Raw genomic sequence first — 25,587 nt, 5'->3', positions numbered from 1 at the left:
TGTAATCCTGAGGCTGATGAGGTGAAGGAGGTGCTTTGCCACATTGGATCTTCATATAACATAACCTTGAAAAGTGACCATGCAAATGTAATCACCTGAGATTTTATTTTTTTCAACAGAAAACAAAGGAACAAGAAGAGATAGCAGAAGTTACGATAAACCCTGGCAGGTAAATGCAAAGAAACCTAAAAAGTCAAAGAGTGACCTTGCTGTGTCCAACATTTCTCCACCATCACCGGAATCCAAATCATGTAAGCAAGTTTCAATGCTTTATTAATCAATACACCCATCAGATTGTACTCAGGGTTAAAATAAAAGGCAAAACAGGGGCTGTAGCTTTAAGTTGAAATGTCTGAATGCACATCTTAATAGACTTCAGTTGTAGTTATATTTTAATACATCCCATAGACTGTTAGTATTAGTGTGCCACCATATATGAATAGGATTACTCTAATAAAAATAAATTTGGATATCATGCAGTGTTTTACATTTGAAAATGTTTATTTTGATTGATGTTGCAGTTGCTAACACTCATGTACAAAACCTATTCTCTATATCCTTAGCGCTAATAAAACCAGAGGTAGGTAGTTTTTTCAGTGGAATCAATCAATACAATCAACTCATTGATAACACACCTGTTTTTAGATACAAGTGGTGGCAGGAAATAGGAGGAATATTGTTTTGAGACCTTCTGAGGAAGTCTAATTGTATGCTAAAAGAAAGGAACAAGAGAAATTGGATGACTGAAGAGAGTATTGACAGTGACTTGTAAGGTGAAGTAGTAAGAATGGTGGTTAAGATATTAATAAAGTATAGTAGTACCAAAGTATAGTATAGTAAAGTATAGTAGATTTATGGCCCAAAATACTGAACAAATTTATTTTTGACCTTAGGTTTTATTAAGCTTTCCTACAAGTAAATCAGATGCTTCATACATTCTTTACAACATTTTTGAAGATCAAAAACACAATAAAGCTATCGAGCTGTATTTGGAGGACTTGGATGCACTCCTAGTAGGTCACTATTGAAGAAAAAGCTGGTTATAAATATGTATATAGCATTGTAAAGTTAGGCCCATCAATAACATAGCTACATTAATACTATCCCTATTGGCAGCAAGAATCCATAAAGAAACAGTATACAAAGAAAGATAATTTACTAGTTTAAATGTTGTGCAAGAGCAGAAATGGACATTTATGCAGAGCATTTCATGTTCACTGTCATTGTATGTTTACTACTTCAGAAAAAATAATGGGGCCTAATTCTGATTCTCGGCTATGTAGATGTGAGGAGTGCTCTAGCCTCTTGCTGCCATATAACCCAGCTACACATCAGGCTGACAGACTCTAAAGAGTCATCAATCAACCAAATAAGTGTTCTATAGCTTCTTCTGGGCAACCCCTGGATTTGTTTAGGCATCTGCCACACAAATGTATTGCAAGCTCATTATGAATGTAGGGAAAGTACTTGGCACAAAATGAATATAAATAGAAACTGTTAACATTTAGGCTTATGTTATAAAAGATGTGTTCACTAGAGCTGATTTTACAATTTTCCTAGGGATGTATAGCACAAGCAGCAAGGTGGTTTCTCTGACCCATTACCCTGCCAATAGCCTAATCTTCCCTACTGGAATGCCACCTGATTATTGCTTAATGCATTATAAAGACAGAGCCCTACTTCAATCAACAGGAATAGAAATACACATCAGAAGTTCATCTATCTTGACTCAAAATAATCATCACTGGTACTTCCTTTCCCATTGCAGACACATAAGAGAAGGAAGTTACACAACATGTAAAGCCATAACAGTATTTTCCAAAAGTTTCACTGAGTGTAGTTCCATAGATGTTGTGAAGGGGCACATCTTCATTCTGGTGGAGAGGAGACTAACGAGCTCTTCTGGGCTTATTCAGCTCTGACAAGGCACACCTGTAAGTCGTGCTGTGCTGGGGTTGAGATGCTTAAAAAGAGAGAACTTGCAACAGGAAAGGGTGGTTAACGGGAAGAAGACTGCTATGCCTCAAAAAATATTGACCACAGAGACTGATCAGCCAAGAGGGAGACAGTCACAGGCCTCACTGTTCTGATACTTCATGGACCAGTAGTAAAGCAGGATGCCCCAACAGGTGGGGCTGGAGGTAGACCCTAATTAAAGACAGTAGTCAGTGGCCCCAAAAGACTGGCTCCAGAAAGACTGCCTAAGAGACAGGAGACCTGAGTTATTTTCTTTTGCTCTGATTACTGTCTTTCACAACAGAGAGAGAGGGAAAAGAAATTTTCTTTTGTTTGTTTTTCCTTGGAAAACCCCTCGTTTGCTATGAACAGGGGGAGAACATTATAAACAACTTGAATCGGGGACTGGTGGGGACTCAGGAGAGCTCCTATACTCTACCCCCCGCACAAAATATTTTTAATAGAGGTTTAGACCATTACCACATCCTTCGAATACGCATTTCAGTCCTTATTTTATCCATCTGGTGACTCTACCAGCAATATCTGCACTGAATTCCTGTATCTTACTCTGAAATATTTATGCCCTCTTCCAGGACTCTACAAATCTTAGAAGTGGTGATGGGGATTCAATATTATGGTTTATAAAGTCCAGGTTCTGGAATGGTATCTTAGCTCAAGCAATAAAAAAGGTCTTTTTATCATTTTATGTTATCCAGATTTGGAGTTCTGAAATTCCTCACCCACCTTTTAAAAACTGCATCTACTGTGTGCCATTAAAACCACACTAGTAGACTAATTACATAGGCTCCTTCCTTCTGTAACTCTTTCAGAAATGATTTCTGTAGGAAGTTCAAGTCCCAGAGTAACCAAGACTTCTGCAAGCCACTACATCAACTGTTTGTCTTCCTGAAATATTTAATCCTTGATTTATTCTCTATCCTTTCAACTGTGCCAGTAGTTCTCTTGTTACTTCAGCTTTAATAAATTATAGTATATCACTGGGTATTTATCATTTAGTATTTATCCTCCCAAAATAAGTTTGAAAATGATTCAATGAGCTAAAAGATCCAATGTTTTTAGTCTTTTTTATGTATACGAACTAAACCTTTTTAATAACTTTATAGATTCCACGGACAGAAGGAACCATTGTGATAATCTATTCTGACCTCTTGTATAACACAGAACATAGAACTTCCTCAAAATAATACCTTTTGAATTGGAGCATATCTTTTAAAAAAAATTCCAATCTTGATTTAAAAATTGCCAATGATGGAGAATCCACCACAGCCCTTGGTAAATTGTTCCAATGGTTAATTATCCTCAATGTTAAAAGATTTACACCTGTAACAGGATGGCTTGCCCTGGGGTCTGGAGAGCCTGGGACCATGCCAGCCCTGATTATAGGATAAGCCCCCACCGGAGCGGTATCAGGGAATTAAAATATAAAAAAGCAGGAAACTGCAGGAAGGTCTAGTTGAGGGAGTAAGGAAGCAGGGCCAAGGGCTGACCACTAGCCAGAAAGGGCAGGGGACTGGAAGCTTCAGGTGGACTGAAAGAGAGATAACTCTAGGTGTGACTGAAAAACCGGAGCTAAGTATGAACTGTTGAATTGTAGTTTTGGACTTTATGCTGAGGACTCACTGAGGATTGTTTGGGTTATTTTGTGTTTAAGGACTCTGAGGACTGTGTGAACTTTATTTGGTATTAAACCCATCACAACAGAGATTGTCTGAAATTTGAGGAACCATATGAAGGAGATAACAAAGGTTGGAGCACTTTGGAGACACCTGGGTCACCAGGGGGCACTTGAGAGGCAGTAAGCAGTCACACCACTATAGCGCCTCATTTCCAATCTGAATTTGTCTATTTTCAACTTCCAGATCCATTTGATCTGTTTATACCTTTGTCTAGTAGATTGAAGATCCCGTTATCAAATATTTGTTTCTTGTGTAGGTACTTATAGACTGTAGTCAAGCCCTTTAACCTTCTCTTTGTCAAGCTAAAAATATTGAACTACTTGAGACTGTCACTATAGGCATGTTTTCTAATCCTTTAGTCATTCTCGTGGCTCTTCTATGAACCCTCTCCAATTTGACAACATATTTCTTGACTTGTGAACACTAGAGCCAGACACAATATTCCAGCAGTGGTTGTACCAGTGCTGAACACAGAAGTAAAATGGCTCTCTACTCCTACTTGAGCTTCCCTCTCTGAATGCATTAGATTTGCATTAGCTCCTTTGGCCAGAACATTGCACAGCAAGCTCCTGTGCAATCGATTTATCGTGACCACCAAATCTTTTTTCAGAGTCACTGCTTCCCAGGATAGTCACTCATTTTTGTAAGTAAACTCCCAATGACTCAGTAAAAATTCTTTAAGATCTTTCTTCTAGGGATGTTAAAAATCTGAAAGTGTTGTTCTGACAAGAATTGACAGTATATAACCATAGTAAGTACAGGAAATGCTTTTGGATATGAAGAGTCAAATCATGCATTCTTTGACATGATTATGGAAAGCCTCAAAGGCAACAGAACCAGCATGAGTCTGTAGTGTATTTAGTAAGTTGTACTAGTAATGGAGTGGTTCTGTCTCGGCTTTCCCTGCATGTATCATAGGAGTCATCCATGCCAGATCTTTGTCCTAAAATGGATGTCTTTTAGGGTGAGTTTAGGATAGGAGCAGGTCCAGTGGATCTGCAAGTATATGGATCTACTGGCCAAAATCCTTTGTTGGAGGGCTAGCATAGGAGAATCGATGCTACTGCTCCATTGGCACTGCACAGCCTGTTACAATGAGTCCGTTCCTGAACCTCATAAAGAACTCTGCCCTATTGATTCTAGCTTAGGCTTTGAATGTCCTTGCAAATCTGCTTCTCCCTTTAAAAAAGAGTTTGGAGGAGCGGTGATAAACCATGAAGAAATGATTGAGGAAGATGCCAGCTACACTAGGCAAATAGTCAAGCTACAGAATTTACTGCTGCAGGAGGCTCAATAGATTTTTAAGGAAACTTATGATCACCTAATCTGACTTCCTGCATAATGCAGGCCATATAATTTCACTCACTTGATTCCCTGGATCAAGTCCATAACTTGTGGTTAAATGACAGTGTACTTTTTGAAAAGACATCCAGTCTTGATTTAAAAGCCCCAGTTGGTGGAGAATTTACCACATTTCCCATTAAGATTTTTCCAATGGTTAATTATTCTTGCTGCTTAAAAATGTCTTATTTCCAACTGGAATTTTTGCTGACTCTGGTTTCCACCAATTAGATCTTGTTATGCCTTTGTTTGTTAGATGAAATGTTATCTGTTTATGTATATAGAATGCTTGTATCTCAGACAGTGATCAGTTTGCCTCTGAATCTTTTACTTGATAAACTAAATAGATTGAGATCCTTTAACCTCATGGTAAGGATTGTTTTTTCAGACTACAAATCATGCTTGTAGCTCTTCTTCCTACCCTCTCCAGTTTTTTCAACATGCTTTCTAAAGTCTGGACACTGCATTTCAGCTGAGAACTCCCCAATGCCCTAGAGAGATGTAATGTCACCTCCTTATTCCTGCTTAGTGTTCCTCTGTTTATATGTCCAGGAATCATGTTAGCCCTTTTTGCCTCATCACACTGGGAGCTAAAAGATAAATATTGTTATTGAATTTAATAAGGGGATGGGTAATTTTATGACCAATAATGATGCCAGTTATGCACACAAGAAGACATATTTGCTGTCTCATTTCAAGCATAAGCTGTTTGCCACAAAGTACTAAGGAGACGTGTCTTTATGACTGCTTAGGAATTTTTCACCAACAACATGAGTGTGTGTGGAGGGGTGACCAGGTGCCTTATGGTGGTGGGAGTCACCTTCTCCTGAAGCAATTGCCAGATTTAATGAGCCAATGGTCTGATTCACTGGCAAATCTGATCTTTGGAAAAACAGTAGTATGTATTTATAAAAAAAAACAATCTCCCTGTAGAAAAGTGATTATTCTTTTAGGAACAAAGGTTTAATTCAGAGACTGGATGAATCTGTTGTAGCTGTTGGGAGGGAAAGAAAGAGAGAGAGAGTAGGATGCAAAGGGGCAGCTTTCTGAGATGTAGCGTGAAAGATGTAATATCAAATAGTGATTTCGGATATGAAATCTCAACTTTATAAAAGGGAAAAGCTAGCTAACTTCCATACAGAAATGCTATGAATGACACAAATCTACTAACCTGTAGTTGCATCCTTTCCAGGCAAAGTATTGTTTATATCTTTGGAATCAAAGACAAGGTTGATTCAGGTAATATGATGGGAGATTTAAATACTGACAGATGTTGATGAATGACTGAGCATAATAAAGCAGGAGAAAGGTAGAAATATTACTAAGGGGTTATAGTAAATATGAAGTGAGAAATGTGCAGGTTTCACTGCATATCATTTCTATTCAAGAGACCACTTTTATTAGGCAACCTTCTTTCTTGAAAGACTTCCTCAAAGAAGTCTGAGATATAGTGAGTACGGTCCTGCACCTTTGATAATGGCCATCTGTGTTAGATCAGCAGTGTTTGTTGTGCCCTTAATTGATATCTCATGAGAGGTTTCATTGTAAAGACTTTTTTTACTGACGTACTGTAAAATGCACGTAGGAAAATAAGAACAAAAAAAGATGTCAGACGATTCTTGGATATTCTGCAGACCCCTGTGGCATTTCAAGGAATTAGATAGTGAAATAGTTTTATAAATAAGTTTAAAATACTGTGAGCATGAATGGTTTTTATTATTCAAATGTTGATTTGAGCCAACAATATACAAATATTAAGGAAAGGTGCATGCTTCTGGAGGTAATTCAGGATTTCATTACTATTATATTGATATTGTTTATTCAGATTATGGTAGTACTTAGAGGCCCCAGTTAGGGCCCCATTGTGTTAGGTATTGTACACACATACTTACAGTGTAAGCTCTCTGGGATAGGAAAAAGCTTTTGTTCTGTGCGAAGCACTTAGCACAATGAGGTCCTGATCCATGACTAGGGCTCCTAGGCAGTAAGATAATACAAATAAATAAATAATAATGAAAAAATAATCTCTTTCCCAAACAGATGGCGATCTAGATCTAAAATGAGATTGTTGAAAAAAACACAGAAAAATTATCTTAATTATGAAAAATAAGCCAAGACCTAAATTCAGAGGCGTGGATTAACTAGTTTCTTCTGATAATTTATTGTAACATCAGAAGTTATAAAATGTATTTGCAGTTGCATCCACACAGGACAGATTGGGCTTTTCAGCTGTGGCTGATAACCAATCTAGGAGTGGAGCCCCGAAGGCAGGCAGATGGAAGGTCTTCTCTGCACTGGCAACTCCTGCAGCATAGCTGATTCCAGATGTAGCAACTTCTGTCCTTCCTTTGGTTCAAAGCCAAGAGGGAGACATTGACACATGGGCCAACCAGCACCTCTATATTAATTGCCCTGACTATTGCACCCATATTACATGGAGAGGATACTCCATCGTTGCTGGCAGCATGGACGTAATATGGAAGGTGGCGGTTATGGGTTATAAACTCTCACTTGAATGGCATAGAGGAAGGTGCTACAGGTCACCTTTGATGGTGAGAAGAATCATTGCATTCCACTGGTCAGTCACCGCCTGCCACAAAGCTGGTCAGTCCCCAGACAGTCAGGTGCTGACCTGCCATGGTCTATCTGCCTCATAAGGTGCGTGGGGCTAGACCAAAAGTTGAGAGGCAGATAGAAATCTTGCACCTGGGAAAAATAAGAAACTAAGGACTTTGCAGCTTGGAAGCTGGAATGTTAGGACCATGTGCCAGGACTGACATACGAGTCAAAAGAATATCATCAACTGAGCAACTTTTCCTCCCCAGTGATTTCAGTGCAAGAGTCAGCACAGATAACTCAGGGCCAGATTGCCTAGGACATTTTGGCATTGGCAAGATGAATGAGAATGACCAATGACGTCTCGAATTCTGCGTCCAAATTCCAAATGTGTATTACCAATTCATATTTTGCAGGAAAAGATCGCCACAGAGTGTCAGGGTGACATCTGTGATCAGGTTATTGGCACCAATTAGACCTTGTCATTTTGAGGAGAAATCTACCCTCAGTGCAGACCCACTCGCCCATTTCACAGTGCTGATTGTGACACCGACCGCTCTTTGATCATTAGCAAAGTGAAGATTACAGCTAAGAAACTATATAGAGCAAAACTTGGGAACAAGCCCAAAATCAATGCTACTAACATATAAAAAAACAGAGGCTTTTGAACTCAGCATGCTTGAGAAGTCACTACCAGAGAAGGCAGAGGAATTTTGGGAAGATTTAAGAACAGTCCATGAAACAGCTTTAGCTACATTTGGGGGGAAGAGATCATCAAAAAAGAATTGGTTTGAGGAAAATGAAATGGAACTATTACCTTTTATTAACATTAAGAACACAGCCTATCTGGAATACAATAAGAAATCAACAGAGAGCACCAAAGTGAGATTTCTACATGCAAAATCAAGGTACAGCGAGCAAGTAGATGCTATGCAAATCATTACTGGACCAGACAGCTTTAGATACTGGAAATTTCAAAGTCATGTATAATGGCCTGAAGAAAGCTCTAGGTCCCACTGTGAATAAGGTTGCCTCTCTTAAATCACAAAGTGGTGAAATTATTACAGATAAAAGTAAGCAGCTGTCTCATTGAGTTGAACATTATTCAGAGCTATATGCACAAGGAAGGAACATCACCAGTAAATCACTGGATCAAATACCAACTCTACAGGTCATGCTAGAGCTAGATGTGGAGTCCACTGTAGAAGAGCTAAGCAAGGCCATTGATTTGCTATCAAGTGACAAGGCTCCTTGAAAAGATGGCATCCCAGTGGCAACTCTGAAGTGCAGAAAAGAGAGCCTACTACCATATCTCTATCAGTTGCTACTTAAATGCTGGAAAGAGGGTGACTTGCCACAGGAGATGAGTGATGCACACATCATCAGTATGTTTAAAAACAAAGGTGAAAAGGGCGACTGTAACAACTTCAGGAGTATCTTGCTACTAAGTGTATTAGGAAAAACTTTCGCAAAAATCATCTTAGTGCACCTACAACAGCTGGCGAATCATGTCTACCCTGAATCACAGTGCAGATTCAGGGATGGAAGATCAACTATAGACATGATATTTTCTTTGCATCAACTTCAAGAAAAGTGCAGAGAGCAAAACCGACCATTGTACATTGCCACTGTGGACCTAACCAAAGCATTTGAAACAGTCAGCAGAGCAATTTGCAATACTAGAAAAGATAGGATGTCCATCAACCTTGTTAAGTCTTAGGTGTTCATTTCACAACAACATGAGAGCAAATATCCAGTTTGATGGTCTACTGTGGACAGCTTTGTGATGAAAAGCGGAGTGAAGCAAGAATGTGTTCTTGCCCCTACACTCTTTGGAATCTTCTTCTCGGTACTCCTGAACTGTGCGTTTAAGGATGTGAAAGATGGAATTTATCTCCACCCAAGATTGGATGGGAAACTCTTCAATCTCTCATGACCTAAGGCAAAGGTGCTAATCAGAGAATTTGTATTTGCTGATAATGCTACCCTTATAGCCTATGATAAATATCTACTACAAGAACTCATGGACCACCTTTCAACTGCTTGTCAGGCATTTGCTTTCACCATCAGCATTACGAAAATGGTTGTATTAGGACAGGGAGTTCCACAAGATCCTTTAATCACCTTAATGCAAACCAGCTAGATGTAGTCCAAAAGTTCAGCTATTTAGGTTCTACAGTGACTACCAACCTCTCACTGGATGAAGAGCTAAATGTTTGCATTGTAAAGGCTGCCACCATCATTAGGAGACTAACTAAAAGGGCATGGAACACCTCAAAGCTTATCATCAAGACCAAAATGCTAGTGTACCAAGCTTGCATCCTCAGCACTCTGATGTATGGTGGGGAAACATGGACAACTTATGCTCATCAGGAGAAAAGGTTAAATAGTTTCCATTTATGCTACTTACGCTGTATACTCAACATCAAATGGCAAGAAAAAGTTATCAACTCAGAGGTTCTTCAGAGGGCAAATGTACCAAGTGTGAGAGCTCTGCTCAAGCAAAGACGACTGCACTGGCTAGGCCATCTGAGCAGGTTGGAAGATGAACGCATACCTAAGGACATACTATATGGGGAGCTATCAGAGGGAACAAGAACAACAGGATGTCCCAAGCTTTGCTATAAAGACAAATGCAAGTGAAATATGAAGGAATTTGGAATTGATCCTGACTGATGGGAAACCCTGGCAAGTGATTGTAACAAGTGGCTCCATCGTCTCCATCAGGGCATCAAAGAGTATGACAGGAGCTGGCTCCTACTGCTTGAAGTGAAAAGAGCTTGTAAGAAACAAACAGCTCCCAACCAAGACATATATTTACAATAACTGCCAAAGATTATGCAAATCTCAGATTGGACTACTTAGTCACATGGGATGTTGCAAAACATCTACACGATAGGCTTCAATTTCCATCATCTCTGACAGATGAAAGGATGCCAATCAAGAGGGAAATTAGTAGAAGAAGCAACACATGATTTTTTACTTCGGGAAAGAGAAAGGACTTTTGCTTCTATTCTAGACTGTGGGAAAATTGGAAATATTGAATGGTTGAGTATCTGAGAAAAATGAATACTGGTTAAGTCTAATAAGGAAGAGGTTATTCAGAGTAATATAAAAATAAGAAATAAAACTTTTAATAAACATAAAAAATCCTAATATAGAGAATGGGAGAGCACTGAAATAAATAGTACTTAAAAGGATGTCTAAAGCAGCAAAGACAAATATTAAAAGGTCATTCTCCCATAGTTGTGCATGCCTGATTCATATTAGCACTAATGAGTTACATGCTCATAGTGAAGAAGGAATTAAAGTGCTCTCTCTGTTCATCAGTTTGATTAACTCTCTTTAACCAGGCACTCTGAAATTCCATAAAGTTTCAAGTACCAGTTTGTGCTGCACAAGTTATAGATGCCTGTAAAATGTTTTTATGTATTTGGTGCAGGTGTAGTTTGTAAATAAAGAGAGTTAAGACTTAGTGAAATCATAAAGGAAGATTTCACAGCAGTTTAAATGAGGTGAATCTGTAATCATGTTCTTCTTTTCTTATAAATTATTTTCATTTGAATATGGTGACACTGACACTGGCTATTTCTTTCTGATGGGAATGTTATTAGCATCATCCAAATTTTTGTCACTTCCATACAGTGTTACTACAATGTGTATTGCATAAAGCTGAGGATAGCTTGGAAGATGCAGCTTTGTGCAGAATGCAGCAGTCCACTTACTTAGCATTTGATAAGAGGGAGCTTTCTATGTTCTGCCATAGCAGTTGAGGTCATCTTTGGAGTAGAGCTAATGTTCTCTTGAGATAAAATTTTTTGGGCAGTGGGTTGGTAATGCAGATTCAACAGAGGACCCTCAGTTTATAGTAAAAGCCAATAATAACAAAAAACAGAAATAGCAGTCCTTTATTTCCATGTTGTCTTCTTTCCTTTTATTGGCCAATAAGATACACATTTAATTTACCATGTAGTGGTTTCACTTGCAGAGCAATATTTACATTGCTTTTTTGTCTGATAATTCAGTGTTAGCTGTTCCTGGTTACCAATTGAGTCAATCACAAAGGTCATTTGGATATTCTGCTGGTAGACACTTTATATTTTTCTTGGAACCACATCACTAACTGAAATAAAAATGTATCCAGTTAATGTATTAGGAAGGGGAAAACTGATTCCAACATTATAAGCATTCTTGATCTTACAGACTTATTGCACAGCTTGTTGCTACTATAGCTTTCTGAGTTATGAAATCTAAACTTTATATATAATTTTACTTAGTGCCACGGTCAATAGAGCATCCTAAATTGGACTGGCGGACAAAATTGGAGAGCCATGAATTTGATGAATTAAATCATATTCTTCAGGAGAGTAAGAAGCTGGGGAAAGCTCTTGAGAATCTTTCTCGCAGTAAGTTGATTTTAATTTTTTTATGTGACAGTGGAATATCGATCTTGCTGGTATATTATAAATATGTACTAAAAGTGGTGGTTTTTCATTTACACTGGTGTCATTTAGGAGTAACTCCATTGAAGTCAACAAAATTACTGTGGGTAAGTAAGTAAAAGGGAGATCAGGGATACTGTGGACTTAATATAAAACTTTTAATTAAAGAAAATAAGGCAATTTATGGCTTTGATCCCAATAAACAATCACTTACTTACATAAACCAACTTAAAAATTGTAAATGATATTAGTTTAAACAGAAAAAATTAATTTGTTTAGAGTAGAGGTAAAAGGTGCACTACAAAGCACATGTGAAAATTTGGTCCTCACAGAGCCAAGAAGTAAAACAAAGGCAAATGGAGCATTTATTGTCCCTTAGTTAGAGGCATCAGATTTTTTTTCAGGCGTGTGTGCTATTACAGATGTATTTCTCACGCAAAAAAGGCAGCTTTTAAAGCAAATTAACCCAATGTAGCTAGAATTAAAGAACTGAAATACTATCACAGGAAAAATTAATAATTTTAACAATCAATAAGCGATACCAGTCTAACTGTTGCACTACGTGGTCTTAACTAGGGAGAAAGCAAAATAAACTGTCAAGTGTGAAAGTTGACAGATTTTGAGGAGTGATAACTTGCCGCTTCAGTTGTTGAAAGGGACTGAGGGAGTGTGGGAGCCACATGTCCTTATAGAAGCTCATATAGGATGTTCCATGGCATAGTTGTTTGTGGCCCCAACAGTCAAAGCTTTCCAGAAGTTTGTGGGGTTTGGTGTGGCATGCAGGTGTGTTCTAAGAATGAAGGTGTCATCTGACTATTGGAAGGAGAAACAACACAGATCCCTGGTATTTGGCAAGCATTCGCAGGTGGTGGATCCTCCTGCTGGCTGTGTGATTCTCTGGGTAGCTGCCACACACACATTCCCCTGCAGGAATCCAAAATCTGCCTTTAAAAACAGAGCCAAAATCTATGGATGCATAGAAAATTCAGACAGCTTAAGAAGTCTCTGTCTTCACCCTGTCCCCTTCCACTCTACAAATTATTAAGGCCATTAGCCGTGAATGAGGAGGAAAGAAATCCAAGGCTTCTGTAGGAAGCCACTGGTGCTGTGTGGCAACTACTGCTGCTTGCTCTTCCCCAGTTACCTGCTGTGCTGTAGAGGTAGAGAGCAAAGAGAAGAGGTGCCAATTGCCTGATGTGTATATAGGAGGCAGAAGTAGGAAACAACCCTATAATGCCTGGGGTCCAGATTTGGAAACTGTACTTTAATAATAAAAAATTCCCACAGACACCTGCTCAGTACTGACCAACCTCCCCAAAGCAGTTGGTGACTCTAGAGAAGATAGTCATAAACAGTGAGGAGGGAGTGCCTCCGAATACCTCCCCTAGTGAAGAGCCTGCATGCACGTGTTCCTGCTGTGTGGGGCACATTATGTGTCATGAACTACTTCAGTACACTGAAAACACTCTCTGAAATGCAAGAGAAAAAATTCATAAGACACATTCCTATCCTCTCCACAGCATATTCAATGCACAACCGAGAGCGGGAAGGAATGCAACAGATACCTGTGGGAAATCTTTGAATATGCCCATTAAAACCAGATATTTCTGACAGTCTAACTAGAAACACACATTGTGTGGCATACAGCTAGATTTTTATTAGTAACCTCACGCTGGTTACATTCTTAAGATGTAGTACTTCTTTCAGTTAGGTACAGTTGGTGGTCTGAAACACACTGTAGTCATTAAAAATGACTTATCCGTGATCAATTACACATCTAGTCCTAAATGCCATTGTAGTATGGTTCGCTAATTGAATTACAGTACTAGTCATCAACATTCTGTGATGGTTTCTCCTTTTTTCAGTTCAGTTTTTCAGTTCAGTCTGTGCTTTCAAATCATGTTGTTCTTGCTTGAGATCAGTGTTTGTGATTTAATTTGAGATTGACATTTTTAGATAAGTTCAGTCAAACCTGTAAGGAAGATAAAGCTATCTCGGTACTGCAGCTGCTACCTGATATTGTCTTTGCTCATAGAATTGGTTTACTTTTAGTGTGATACATGAGTAGTAAAGGAAAATAATGATATTTGCTAAGATTGAAAAAGGAGGAATCTGCACATAATTATTGCTATTCAGTTCTTAAATTAGGGTTTACCTGACATTGAGACCACTGTGGCCTCGGTTGTAAGCATCCTTTTCCTAAACTCTTTAAAATTTTAATCACCTTTGCTGAGCTATTTGGCATTTTATACCTACTGTAAGTTATAGGACCACATTCATTTTTGAATTACAGTTCTTTGCAGAATAGGAGCTGGCTAATTTGTTTGGAATGTGTGGATGTGACTGCATGCTTCCCAGCCTATGGCTGCCTCTGTTGCTTGTTTTTGCTTAGGCTTGGTCTACACTTACCCCGGCGATTCGGTGGCAGTCGATGGGAGTTACGTAAACTATGCAGAGAGCTTGCGTAACTCCCGTCGACTGCTGTGCTTCTCTTCTGCATGCTGTCTTCACTACATTGCGTCGATAGGAACCGCATTCCCGTCAACACAGCACTACGCCACTTGAGGGGGTGGATTAACAGCGTCGTCTTCTGGATCGACTGAGCGGGTCTTCACTGACCACTCAGTCGATCCAGATAAGTTGATCTGACGGCAGCGACTTTGATGCCATCAGTGCAGATGTACGCTTAGCCAAAGTACAAGGCCTCAGACTGTCACAGTGAGAGAGAGCCCATAGACAGGCAGCCTGTGGTTTTGATTCTTTGTTTCTATACCCCTGTAATTATCTAAGTGATAAGAATATATTTAAACAATCATAGGCCTTTACAGGCAGGTCTAGGTATCTATATTCTAACACTAAAGTCACTTCTGGGTTGTTGCCAGCTAGTGTAGATTAGCAACAGTTTGATCTAATCTATTCGGGTGCAAATCTGCCCTGAAATCCAGGAGCAATGACAGACTGTGAATGCCCTCCTTTTCTGCTGTGCCAATCAGAACCTAGGCTTATAGTATTCAGTTGCTGGTTTTCATAGTATTTCTACCCTATATATCATGCCATTACTCACTAACCTGATCCCGCAGCCTTTATGCTCAAGTAAATTCCATTGAAGCCAATGGAAATGTGCATGTACAGTGGCTGCAGGGCCAATCCCCAGAATAGTTCGGCAAGTATTCTTTCTTTGGAGACTTAATTCCTTTTATTTCTCTTAAACTCATCTTTTGTACTGGACACTTAAAGAAGGCCCTGGCTGCTCAGCAAGGGTAGTAAAGATTAAAGCACTTTTCTTAAGAATGAGATTTATCCAAAATATCCCCTCCCCATTGGTGGACAGCGTACTATGCACTGGTATGTGGCTGCATTGCACTTTGGAGGTGACTCTTTTAGTGGTGTCATGTAGTTACAATTTGTGAAGCACTTTAGCATCGTTCAAGACGGAAGGCAATATAGAAACATAAAGAATAATTTTGATTAATAATAAAAAGGACAGAAGCCACATAGCATCAGACTTTGAATTCAGAGTGTCTTAATAAGGTTATTGAATTCTTACTGGGAAAAATAAAATTGTGGAAATGTCATGCGGGGAAGGGAGTCAGTGGAATTTATAAGACTCCAGGTAAGTTAAACAAAATTGGGAAGTCTATTCTTGCTTTTCAGGCTCTGAATCTCAGATTTCACAACACTTCCCTGTCAGAATGGTTGATCAGGTTCTTCTGTTAACATTGTCCAAAATCTGAAAGAGATCATTCCAGAGCCATAGTGCATCAAAATTGGAATACTTTATTGAGCAGGAGAAAAATTAGCTCTTGGGAGCTCTATGGCCATCTTCTGGCAATTTAGGAAAATGCAACAGCATATTTACATTCACTTTTAATGAATGCTCTTCTATTTTACAAGTCATATATCTTTTCCTAGAATATAGAGTACACTGCAGACTTACCAGGCATTAGTATGAGGGAGTGCATATGTACAGAAGTGATTACAAAAAAGGAAAGGAATTGGGTGAACTAATAAATGACACATTGTGTTTTTTCAATATTTTAATTAAAAATGTGCCCCAATGAAAGCAGATGATGATAGAACTTCTTGAGTTTTATGGGAGTCATTTTCACTCAGCTAATTTGCTGTTTTAAGTTTTCCATTGTATTAAGTATGTAGTAAGCAAATATGATGCAAGTCCATTAATTAGTGTGCCATTCATCAGACAGGAGATTTTGCATAACAGGGTTTTTAATGGCTTGTTTTAGGCCAGGTCTAAGCCTGTACGTCCCCCTAGTGTTTGTGAAAATGAACTTGTTGCTGTTAAATTTTTGATACCAGATTCTAAACATTGCTCTGTGAAAGGTTGTATAGTCACAGAGTAAATGAAAGTTAAAATACACTATAAGTTGTATTAACTATATTTGGTTTTATTACAATAGAGCAGTGATAAAAGGTGTAGTATGAATTAGACTAGTATAAATGACTGTATATAAGAACTAGGAATTATGATGATTATTTATACACTTTCTAACTTTCTCTTTTAAAAAAATATTTTGAAAGTGCACTTATGGCTCAACTTGTCAAAGTACGAGAAATCTGCCCACAGACAAATTTGCTTTCTTTACTGTGGAAGATATTCTTCCTATATTGAATGGAATCAACCTCTTTTCATTACTTCATGCTGGAAATAAGTTTTAGGCAGAGGACCCTGCCTCCAGACACTGGCACAATGAACACATTTATTTCTCTTTGTGATGTCATATGGCAATCCACAGCAGATTGCGTGGAGGACAAAGAGAAGTGATGTATTTATGGGCAGTATATTAATCTAGACTGATATAAAATAAAAGCATGACAACTAACCAGTATTCTAAATGTAAAGGAGTTGGAAGGTGCATGTAACAGGGTGGCTTGCCTCATACTGCTCTCTCTTTCCCAGCTACCTGGGAGGTAGAGAGCAAAGAGTGGAGGGGGCAGTTGCCTGATGTGTATGTAGGAGGCAGAAGTAGGAAACAGTCCTATAATGTCTGGGGTCCAGATTTGGAGGCTGTGCTTTAATAATAATAAAACCCCACAGATACCTGCTCAGTACTGACCAACGTCCCCAAAGCTGTTGGCAACTCATGGACAGTGAGGAGACAGTGCCTCCAAATACCTCCCCCAGTAAAGAGATAGCAGGAACACATGTGCATGCAATGTGGGGAGTATTACAGGGAGATGTGTTTTGCTCAAATTTTTATCAGTTTTAGGAATTTTATGACTTAATGGTAACAATAGGGGGTAAACTTTATTACTAGAAGTGTGGTTTTACATTGACTGTGTCATTTTAAAATAAATTACTTGAAAATAACCTGCTTTAACAACAAAAAGTCAATATTTGCCAACAGTTAAGGAAGTTACTGTGGTAACTCAGATACCATTGTGTAGCAGTTATGATGCACTCTGTCCCCGGAACAACCACAGCGACTGGAAGTCCCAGCTAGCAACACTTCAGTCAAGCTCTGCTACTAGGGAGCTAGAAGAAGTCACTGGGTCCCAGCATCAATTCAGATGGCCCTGGAATCCTGTGAATCCTGACAGGATCTGCCTGCTTTGAGAGTTGCCCATGTAGCTTTTTTCATGCGTCCCCGAAGGGGCAATGTGGGAGGATCTCTGTAAGGAGATCTTTATTGAAAATCCTATTCTCAGAGCGCTCTTGTGTTTTCCAGTATTGCCATATATAGGTATAAGAAAGGATTTCAGGATTTGGCTTTGTGATCACAAGTATATGAATCCCTAAATCCTGCTTTTCTTGTTCTGTTTTCATTTCTTATGATGTCATCAGCTGTGATACATATGTAATTTTTCTTACTTAACTTTCAGGGCTTGGTACAGTGGGACCCTCATCTCTGATTAGGGGCTCTAAGCATATTCATAATAAAATAATAGATCAGTAAGCATCTTGTGGGAAGGAGTCCTGCAAACAGAAAGCCTGGCCATTTGTAGTATAGAATGACTTCCTTTTGGCATAATGGGAATAATCATAGAATGTTTGTCATTTTCAGTTCTCTGAATTTAAACTCAATTCCTTAAGAAGTAAATCTGGATGGAGAATGAGCTCTTAGGATCTAGACACATATTTAGAGCAATTAGAAGGTGTAATCCCTCCTCAGGCAGGTAGGGAGCCCTTCATCTGGAGTATTGTGTCCAGTTTTTGATCCCCCACTACAGAAGGGATGTGGACGAATTGGAGAGAGTCCAACGGAGAGTAACAAAAATGATTAGGGGGCTGGGACACATGATTTATGAAAAGAAGCTGAGGGAACTGGGCTTTATTTAGTCTGCAGAAGAGAAGAGTGGGGGGGATTTGATAGCGGCTTTCAACAACGTGAAGAGGGGTTCCAAAGAGGATAGAGATAGGCTGTTCTCAGTGGTGGCAGATGACAGAACAAGGAGCAGTGGTCTCAAGTTGCAGCGGGAGAGCTTTAGGTTGGATATTAGGAAAAGAATTTCACTAGGAGGGTGGTGAAGCACTGAAATGGGTTACCTAGGAAGGTGATGGAATCTCCATTCTTAGAGGTTTTTAAGGCCTGGCTTGACAAAGCCCTGGCTGAAGTGATTTAGTTGGGGTGGGTCCTGCTTTGATCAGAGGGTTGACTAGATGACCTCCTGAAGTCCCCTGCAACCCTAATCTTCTATGATTCTATGCTTCTTGTTCACCTTACCCTCTACACACAGCCGGAACTAGGTATAAGCAGACTAAGCAATTGCTTAGGGCCCTGTGCAGCTCAAGGGGCCTCCTATTAATTATTAGTATGTGCGTGTGTGTTTGTGGGTGGAATATTTCTGCTTAGGGCCTGCAGTGGGCTAACACCAGCACTGTCTTGTAGGCACAGAGTCATCCTGGGCTCTGTAATGATTCCGCTTCATTCGTGACTGTTCTGACTAGGAAAAGAAGTCCATCTGCATTGCTTCCAGGCTCCACAGTCTCCTCAGTAGTTACAGGATACGTGGAGCAGGAGAATAGGAAACCTCTCACAAAGCAAAACAACTGCTTTAAAAATCATAGTCAATTGCTGGTAAGATGTAGAGTGTCTAAATGGGTAGAGATAACATCTGTGGTTTGTGAACTGGATTAGCTTTAGTTTTCCAGAAAAAATGAAATGCTATGGAGAGCTCGGTTTTGGAAATCCTTACTCAGGTTTACAGAGCTGTGCAGGGTGAAGAGACAGCTAAATTTAATTTTCACTTTCTGTTTCTGTACAGCTGCTTTCATTTGCAAACACACATGCAACTCAGGGGAGTAAGCAGGGAGGGACAATGGATTTCATGGCATATTACTCAGATTGGGGCAACTTCCTGATCCACAAACTATATGGACAGTTGTGTAGTTTCTGAACTAAATAAAAGCCTTAAGGTATTGAAAACAGATTAATTACTATGGGGTTGGCAAAGTGTATTTTGTTGAATTTACTTTGTAAGCACTGAATGACTGAGAAAGTGTTCCATTAACTTCTGCTTAGTTCCCATGTATTGATCAGGTCCTAAAACATTAATTACAATTCTTTTTGCACCCTACTATGTTTTAAAAACAAATCAGTTAAAAGGAAGCCATCTAAAGTGAGAAATAGCAACATGCAGGTATGATTGAAAGTATATTAATACAATAAAAATAAATAAATCATATAGCTATGTTATACCAAAGAACAAGACATAAAAATAATGTACTCTTAACTGTTTGCAGATTTTTGGGAATAAGTTTAGACTGAGATATATAAATATATATAAATATATAAAATCAGCTCTAGTACTCTGGTGTGCAGGATCACTCTACAAGACTTAGGTGACAGTCATTAAAAAACATTATTTTAAATAATATTTAGGCAACATCGCTCTATGGCTTCAGTGGAGTGCCAGGAGAAAAAGTTACAGGATGGTGTTGCATGTGACGTAGTGAGGCAGGGTAAGCCGCATCCTATCATAGTACGTGAAGCTGTGTTGACAGCTCTGCAGGTATAACACACTGCAGCCTACAGCATAGTGTAGGGTAGCATGATTTGATGCAAATGGAATGTAGCGAAGCCTCAAGGAGGCAACTGTATATGTTACTGTCAGCAGAAAATCAGGTGACCATATTGTGCCTGCTCAGGATTTGGAACAGCTGTCCTGTCTTGTGCTGTGATGTTCCCTGGGAGACACTGGACCTTATCTTCTTCTCACAGGTTTAATTCCATTGACTTTCATGGCGTTACTCCTGCTTTAAACTGCGGCAAAGTAGAGCAGCGTCAGGCCTGTGTTGCCCTTTGATGGCAGGCAGATGCAATACATATGCTGTGTGGATGTTTGCTGGTCAAAGCAGGATTTGCATCATAATGTACTCAGACTAGAAATATTAAAATTGCTTTTTTAAATTTTAAGAAAACAAACAAAAGCAAATTTTTGCTTTTCACCAGACTATTACCACAGCCACAAATTTTCATAGTTTCATAATTGTTTAAAAGCTCAGTTTGATTATATTGTACCTGAAGAAAATTACAGTATATTGCTTTTGGCCAATGTCACTAATGGAACAAAATATAATAATAGACTGCGTTTGCAAGCAAGGGATTATGCAAGTTTTTTAAAATTGCTTTTTTTTAAAATCACTTTTTAAAATCTGCTTTGTTTTCAGGCATTGCTATTTCGGATGAACTTGAGAAGGTAAGAGATATTCTGTATCTAATGAATAGGGTAAACAGGCAGATGTTTATGGTATTTTTAGGCAGTGAGAGTTCAATCTTCCAGTCCTTGCGCACACGCTTAATTTTGATTCAGTTCAATGGGAAGTTGGGTACCTAAGGGCTATTAACAGAACTCATATACGTTATGGGCCTGACCCAAAGTCCACTGGCATCAGCAGAAAGACTCCCATTGACTTTAATTGAGCTTTGCTCAGGCCATACAAAAGGTATTAAGCATCTTATTTTGTTTAATTTGGTCTATAGGGATAATTTAGTAGTATACCTAAAGCTAAATTTTTCCATAAGTATAAATATTTTTTGAAATATAAGATGGTATTTTTGGGTAGCGCCTAGAAAATTTAAGTTAAAGTAATTATACTGTTTTTGAACATCTTTAGGAATATTCTTTGGCCCCAAATCTGGTTAGCACATGCAAGAAAAACAACATGAATACTAATTTTACAGTTGCATGCAGCATAAGATGAACTCCTCAATTTTGGCACTTAAACTTGTGGAGAGACTTCTTTATGGGTTCTCCAAAATAGGAGTTTGAGAGAGGCATGATGGAGATTGCCAAGGAATCGTGGATATGGGGCTGCCATCTACAAATGATTATACACATTTTCTGTGTTTAGGCCCTGGTCTTTCTAATGCTAACATGTATTCTAAACTCAAATAATTATATTGATTTATGTTAAGCATGTGCATAAGCATTTCAGGATTTGAGTCTTAATTCCTACTTTTGACCTGCATCTAAAACTGTATCCAGTAGTATTTGTTAAATGTCAAAACAAAAGACCTGATACTAGAACCCTGACAATGTGAATAGTTTATACTGAAGTCAGTGAGACAGTCATAATTGTTTTGCCTTTCATAAACCTGTGAAATGTCACTTTTTTGTTGAAGAATAAAAGCATTTTGAGTGAAAGAGAATTCATTATCCCACACACTTTTATTTTTGAGGAAGTATCTAAAAAATACTTGCATTTCATTTTGATAAAGACCAGTTTTTGCCTCAAAACATGCATTCTTTTTAAATCTTATGTTTCGGTGTGAAAATCACCATTTCATAGGAAGCAATATTTTGGTGACATTCCTAAGATAAAAACAACGAGAGTTCTGTAGCACTTTAAAGACTAACAAATTTAATTTCAGCAGGCATAAGCTTTCTTGGGCTCCAACCCACTTCCTCAGGTGCAAGTAATAGAAATCATACTGGAGGCAACATATATAGGAGGCAACATATACATATCCAAGGGAAATTCCCTGCCTTCATCCACCTCCCCCATTGTTGTCACTTCCCTTGGATATGTATATGTTGTCCCCTATATATGTTGCCTCCAGTATGATTTCTATTACTTGCACCTGAGGAAGTGGGTTGGAGCCCAAGAAAGCTTATGCCTGCTGAAATTAAATTTGTTAGTCTTTAAAGTGCTACAGAACTCTCGTTGTTTTTGCTGTATACAGACTAACACGGCTACCCCTCTGGAATTCTGAAGATACTGATTTGTTAAACTCTCTCTTTGTTGAAATGTATTTATTTGCCACTGTACTTAACTGTGTTTATTCTGAACATTCTGAAATTGTTTTTTCAATTCTTGTATATTTTTTTCAATCATGCAGACTGTTGATAGCTTTAGAGTATTGCAGCTGCTTAATCATCTGTTTCTGAGGAAAATAGGCAAAGAGGAAGAAATTAAAGAGAAACCATCACCTTGAAAATTACATTACATTTTGTATGTAATGTAGTTGTAGCCATTTGCTCCCAGGATATTAGAGAGACAAGGTGGGTAATATCTTTTATTGGACCAACTTCTGTTGGTGAGAGAGACAAGCTTTTAAGCTACACAGGGATCTTCTTCTGGTCACCAAAGTTTCTCTCTCTCACCTACAGAAGTTGGTCCAAAAAGTTATTACCTTACCTACCTACTCTCATTAAATTCCTAAAACTACTATAATGGAAACAGATTAATTTACATAGCTTTCCTTTTTTTCAGTGTATTTACTTAGTTTATAGTTAGTTTTTACAGTTTTGTTGATGAGACAAACTCTTTTCTAGTCCCTGCAAGAGGTTTTTCCCCCCAGTATGGGCAGGAGCAAAGCTGACACTGAAAGCAAAGAGGCAGCAGGCAGTGTGTTCACAGAAAGAAACTGAAGGAGAGGTGTTGTGATTCATAGATCAATAGATTTTAAGGCCAAAATGAACCATTGTGATCTAGTCTGACCTTTGAACTACAGAAGGAGTAGCCCTCTAACACTGACCAGTAACTGTATTAAATGTAAAAACAAAATTATCTATAAAGCTGCTCTTTGTCTCTGCAGCACTATAAACCCCCTCATGCTTGGCTTAATTTTCATAAAGAATCAGTACACACAACTTGACAGGAGGAGGGATGAGCCTGAGCACGTTGGCTATCATTAGTCTCAGAAATCCACAAAAGACAGACTCTGCTCAGTGTAACAGGAGACCATAAAAATAATTCACTCAGTTTTAAAGTATCTGTAAAATTCAAGATACACTATTTCAAGAGTGCTGTATTGAAAAACTTTTTTTTTTTTTAAATAGTATTAAAAAATCAAGTTGCATCCTTTTCTGAAAGGAATTGCCCTGGTTATGTTTATTAAAGGTAATTAAATCATTTGAAAATATTTTCAATATTTATTCATAGCTACATCCTAAATGTAAGAGACACTCAGGTTAGTAGCACTGTTAATAATAGTAGGGTAATGGGTGGGTAATTAGAAGTGAACACTAACTGCACATCTCAATAGGAAAATTTCACTTTTGCTTGAGCTCTTTGCTTCCTTGGTCAAAGAACCATAGAAGATTAGGGTTGGAAGGGATCTCAGGAAGTCATCTAGTCCAGCCCCCTGCTCAAAGAAGGACCAACCCCAACTAAACCATCCCAGCCAGGGCTTTGTCAAGTCGCACCTTAATAACCTCTAAAGACGGAGATTCCACCACCTCCCTAGGTAACTCATTCCAGTGCTTCACCACCCTCCTAGTGAAAAAGTATTTTCTAATAGCCAACCTAGACCTCCCCACTGCAACTTGAGACCATTCTGTCATCTACTACCACTGAAAACAGCCTAGTTCCAGCCTCCCTGGAATCCCCTTTCAGGTAATTAAAGGCTGCTATCAAATTCCCCCTCATTCGTCTCTTCTGCAGACTAAACAAGCCTACTTTCCTCAGTCTTTCTTCATACATGATGTTCTCCAGCCCCCTAATCATTTTTGTTGCCATCCGTTGGACTCATTCCAATTTGTCTACATCCTTTATGGGGGCCCCAAAACTGGACAGAGTACTCCAGATGAGGCCTCACCAGTGCCAAATAGAGGGAAAAAATCACTTCCCTCGATCTGCTGACAATGCTCCTACTAATGCAGCCCAGTATGCTGTTAGCTTTCTTGGCAATAAGGGCACACTGTTGACTCATATCAAGCTTCTTGTCCACTGTAACTCCCAGGTCCTTTTCTGCAGAACTGCTGCCTAGTCAGTCGGTCCCCAGTCTGTAGCTGTGCATGGGATTCTTCCGTCCTAAGTGCAGGACTCTGAACTTTTCCATGTTGAACCTCATCCGATTTATTTTGGCCGAATCCTCCAATTTGTCTAGGTCACTCTGGATACCTTCCCTACCCTCCGGGGTACCACTACCCAGCTTAGTGTCATCTGCAAACTTGCTGAGGGTGCAATCTACCCCATCCTCCAGATCATTAATGAAGATGTTGAACAAAACCAGGCCCAGCACCGACCCCTAGGGCACTCCGCTTGTTTCCGGCTGCCAACAAGACATCGAGCCGTTGATCATTACCCGTTGAACCCAATGATCTAGCCAGCTTTATAGCCATCTTATAGTCCATTCATCCAACCCATACTTCTTCAACTTGCTGAAAAGAATACGGCGGGACACCATATCAAAAGCTTTTGCTAAAGTCAAGGTATATCATGTCCACTGCTTTCCCCTCATCCACAGAGCCAGTCATTTCATCATAGAAGGTAATCAGATTGGTCAGACATGACTTGCCCATGGTAAATCCATGCTTACTGTTCCTGATCACCTTCCTCTCTTTCAGTACCTCAAAATGGATTGAGGACTTGCTCCATGATTTTTCTGGGGACTGAGGTGAGGCGGACCGGTCTGTAATTCCCCAGATCCTCCTCCTCCTCTTTTTTGAAGATGAGCACTATATTTGCCTTTTTCCAATCATCCGGGACCTCCCCCGATCACCATGAGTTTTCAAAAATAATGGCCAATGGCTCTGCAGTCACATCAGCCATCTCTCTCAGCACCCTTGGATACATTGCATCCGGCCCCATGGACTTGTGTATGTCCAACCTTTCTAAATAGTTCTGAACCTGTTCTTCAGCACTGAGGGCTTCTTACCTCCTCCCCATTCTGTGCTGCCCAGTGCACTAATCTAGGAGCTGACCTTGTATGTGAAGACAGAGGCAAAAAAGCACAGAGTATTTCAGCTTTTTCCTCATCTGTCACTAGGTTGCCTCCCCCATTCTGTAAGGGCCCCACACTTTCCTTGACCTTCTTCTTGTTACTAACATACCTGTTGAAACTTTTCTTGTTACCCTCTATGTCCCTTGCTAGCTGCAACTCCAGTTGTCCTTTGGCCTTCCTGATTTCACTCCTGCATGCTTGAGCAGAACTTTTATACTCCTCCCTTGTCATCTGACTAAGTTTCCACTTCTTGTAAGCTTCCTTTTTATGTTTAAGCTCACCGAAGACTTCTTTGTTAAGCCAAGTTGGTCATCTGCCATATTTGCTATTCTTTCTGCACATCGGAATGGTTTGTTCCTGCACCTTCAGTAAGATTTCTTTAAAATACAGCCAGCTCTCTTGCACTCCTTTCCCTCTCATATTAGCCTCCCAGGGGATCCTGCCCATCAGCTCACTGAGGGAGCT

At 39.2% G+C, this 25,587-nt stretch overlaps 1 protein-coding gene across 3 annotated transcripts in view; it reads left to right on the top strand.

Annotated features, from left to right (window-relative positions):
• The window catches only part of CUNH8orf34 (chromosome unknown C8orf34 homolog), a 239,953-nt gene that overhangs the window by 58,777 nt on the left and 155,589 nt on the right, over positions 1 to 25,587 (top strand). For all 3 annotated transcript variants that reach the window (XM_067553651.1, XM_067553650.1, XM_067553652.1), the window contains 3 exons: positions 120 to 251; positions 11,828 to 11,956; positions 20,622 to 20,650. In XM_067553651.1, coding sequence (XP_067409752.1) covers positions 120 to 251; positions 11,828 to 11,956; positions 20,622 to 20,650 — 290 coding nt within the window. The remainder of the gene's footprint in view (positions 1 to 119; positions 252 to 11,827; positions 11,957 to 20,621; positions 20,651 to 25,587) is intronic.

The sequence above is a fragment of the Emydura macquarii genome, unplaced genomic scaffold (assembly GCF_026122565.2).
Source record: "Emydura macquarii macquarii isolate MOO-44397 ecotype Brisbane River unplaced genomic scaffold, CSIRO-AGI_Emac_v2 contig_1477, whole genome shotgun sequence".
In the NCBI taxonomy this organism is placed as follows: domain Eukaryota; kingdom Metazoa; phylum Chordata; order Testudines; family Chelidae; genus Emydura; species Emydura macquarii.
This window is presented reverse-complemented; position numbering and strand designations above follow the sequence as displayed.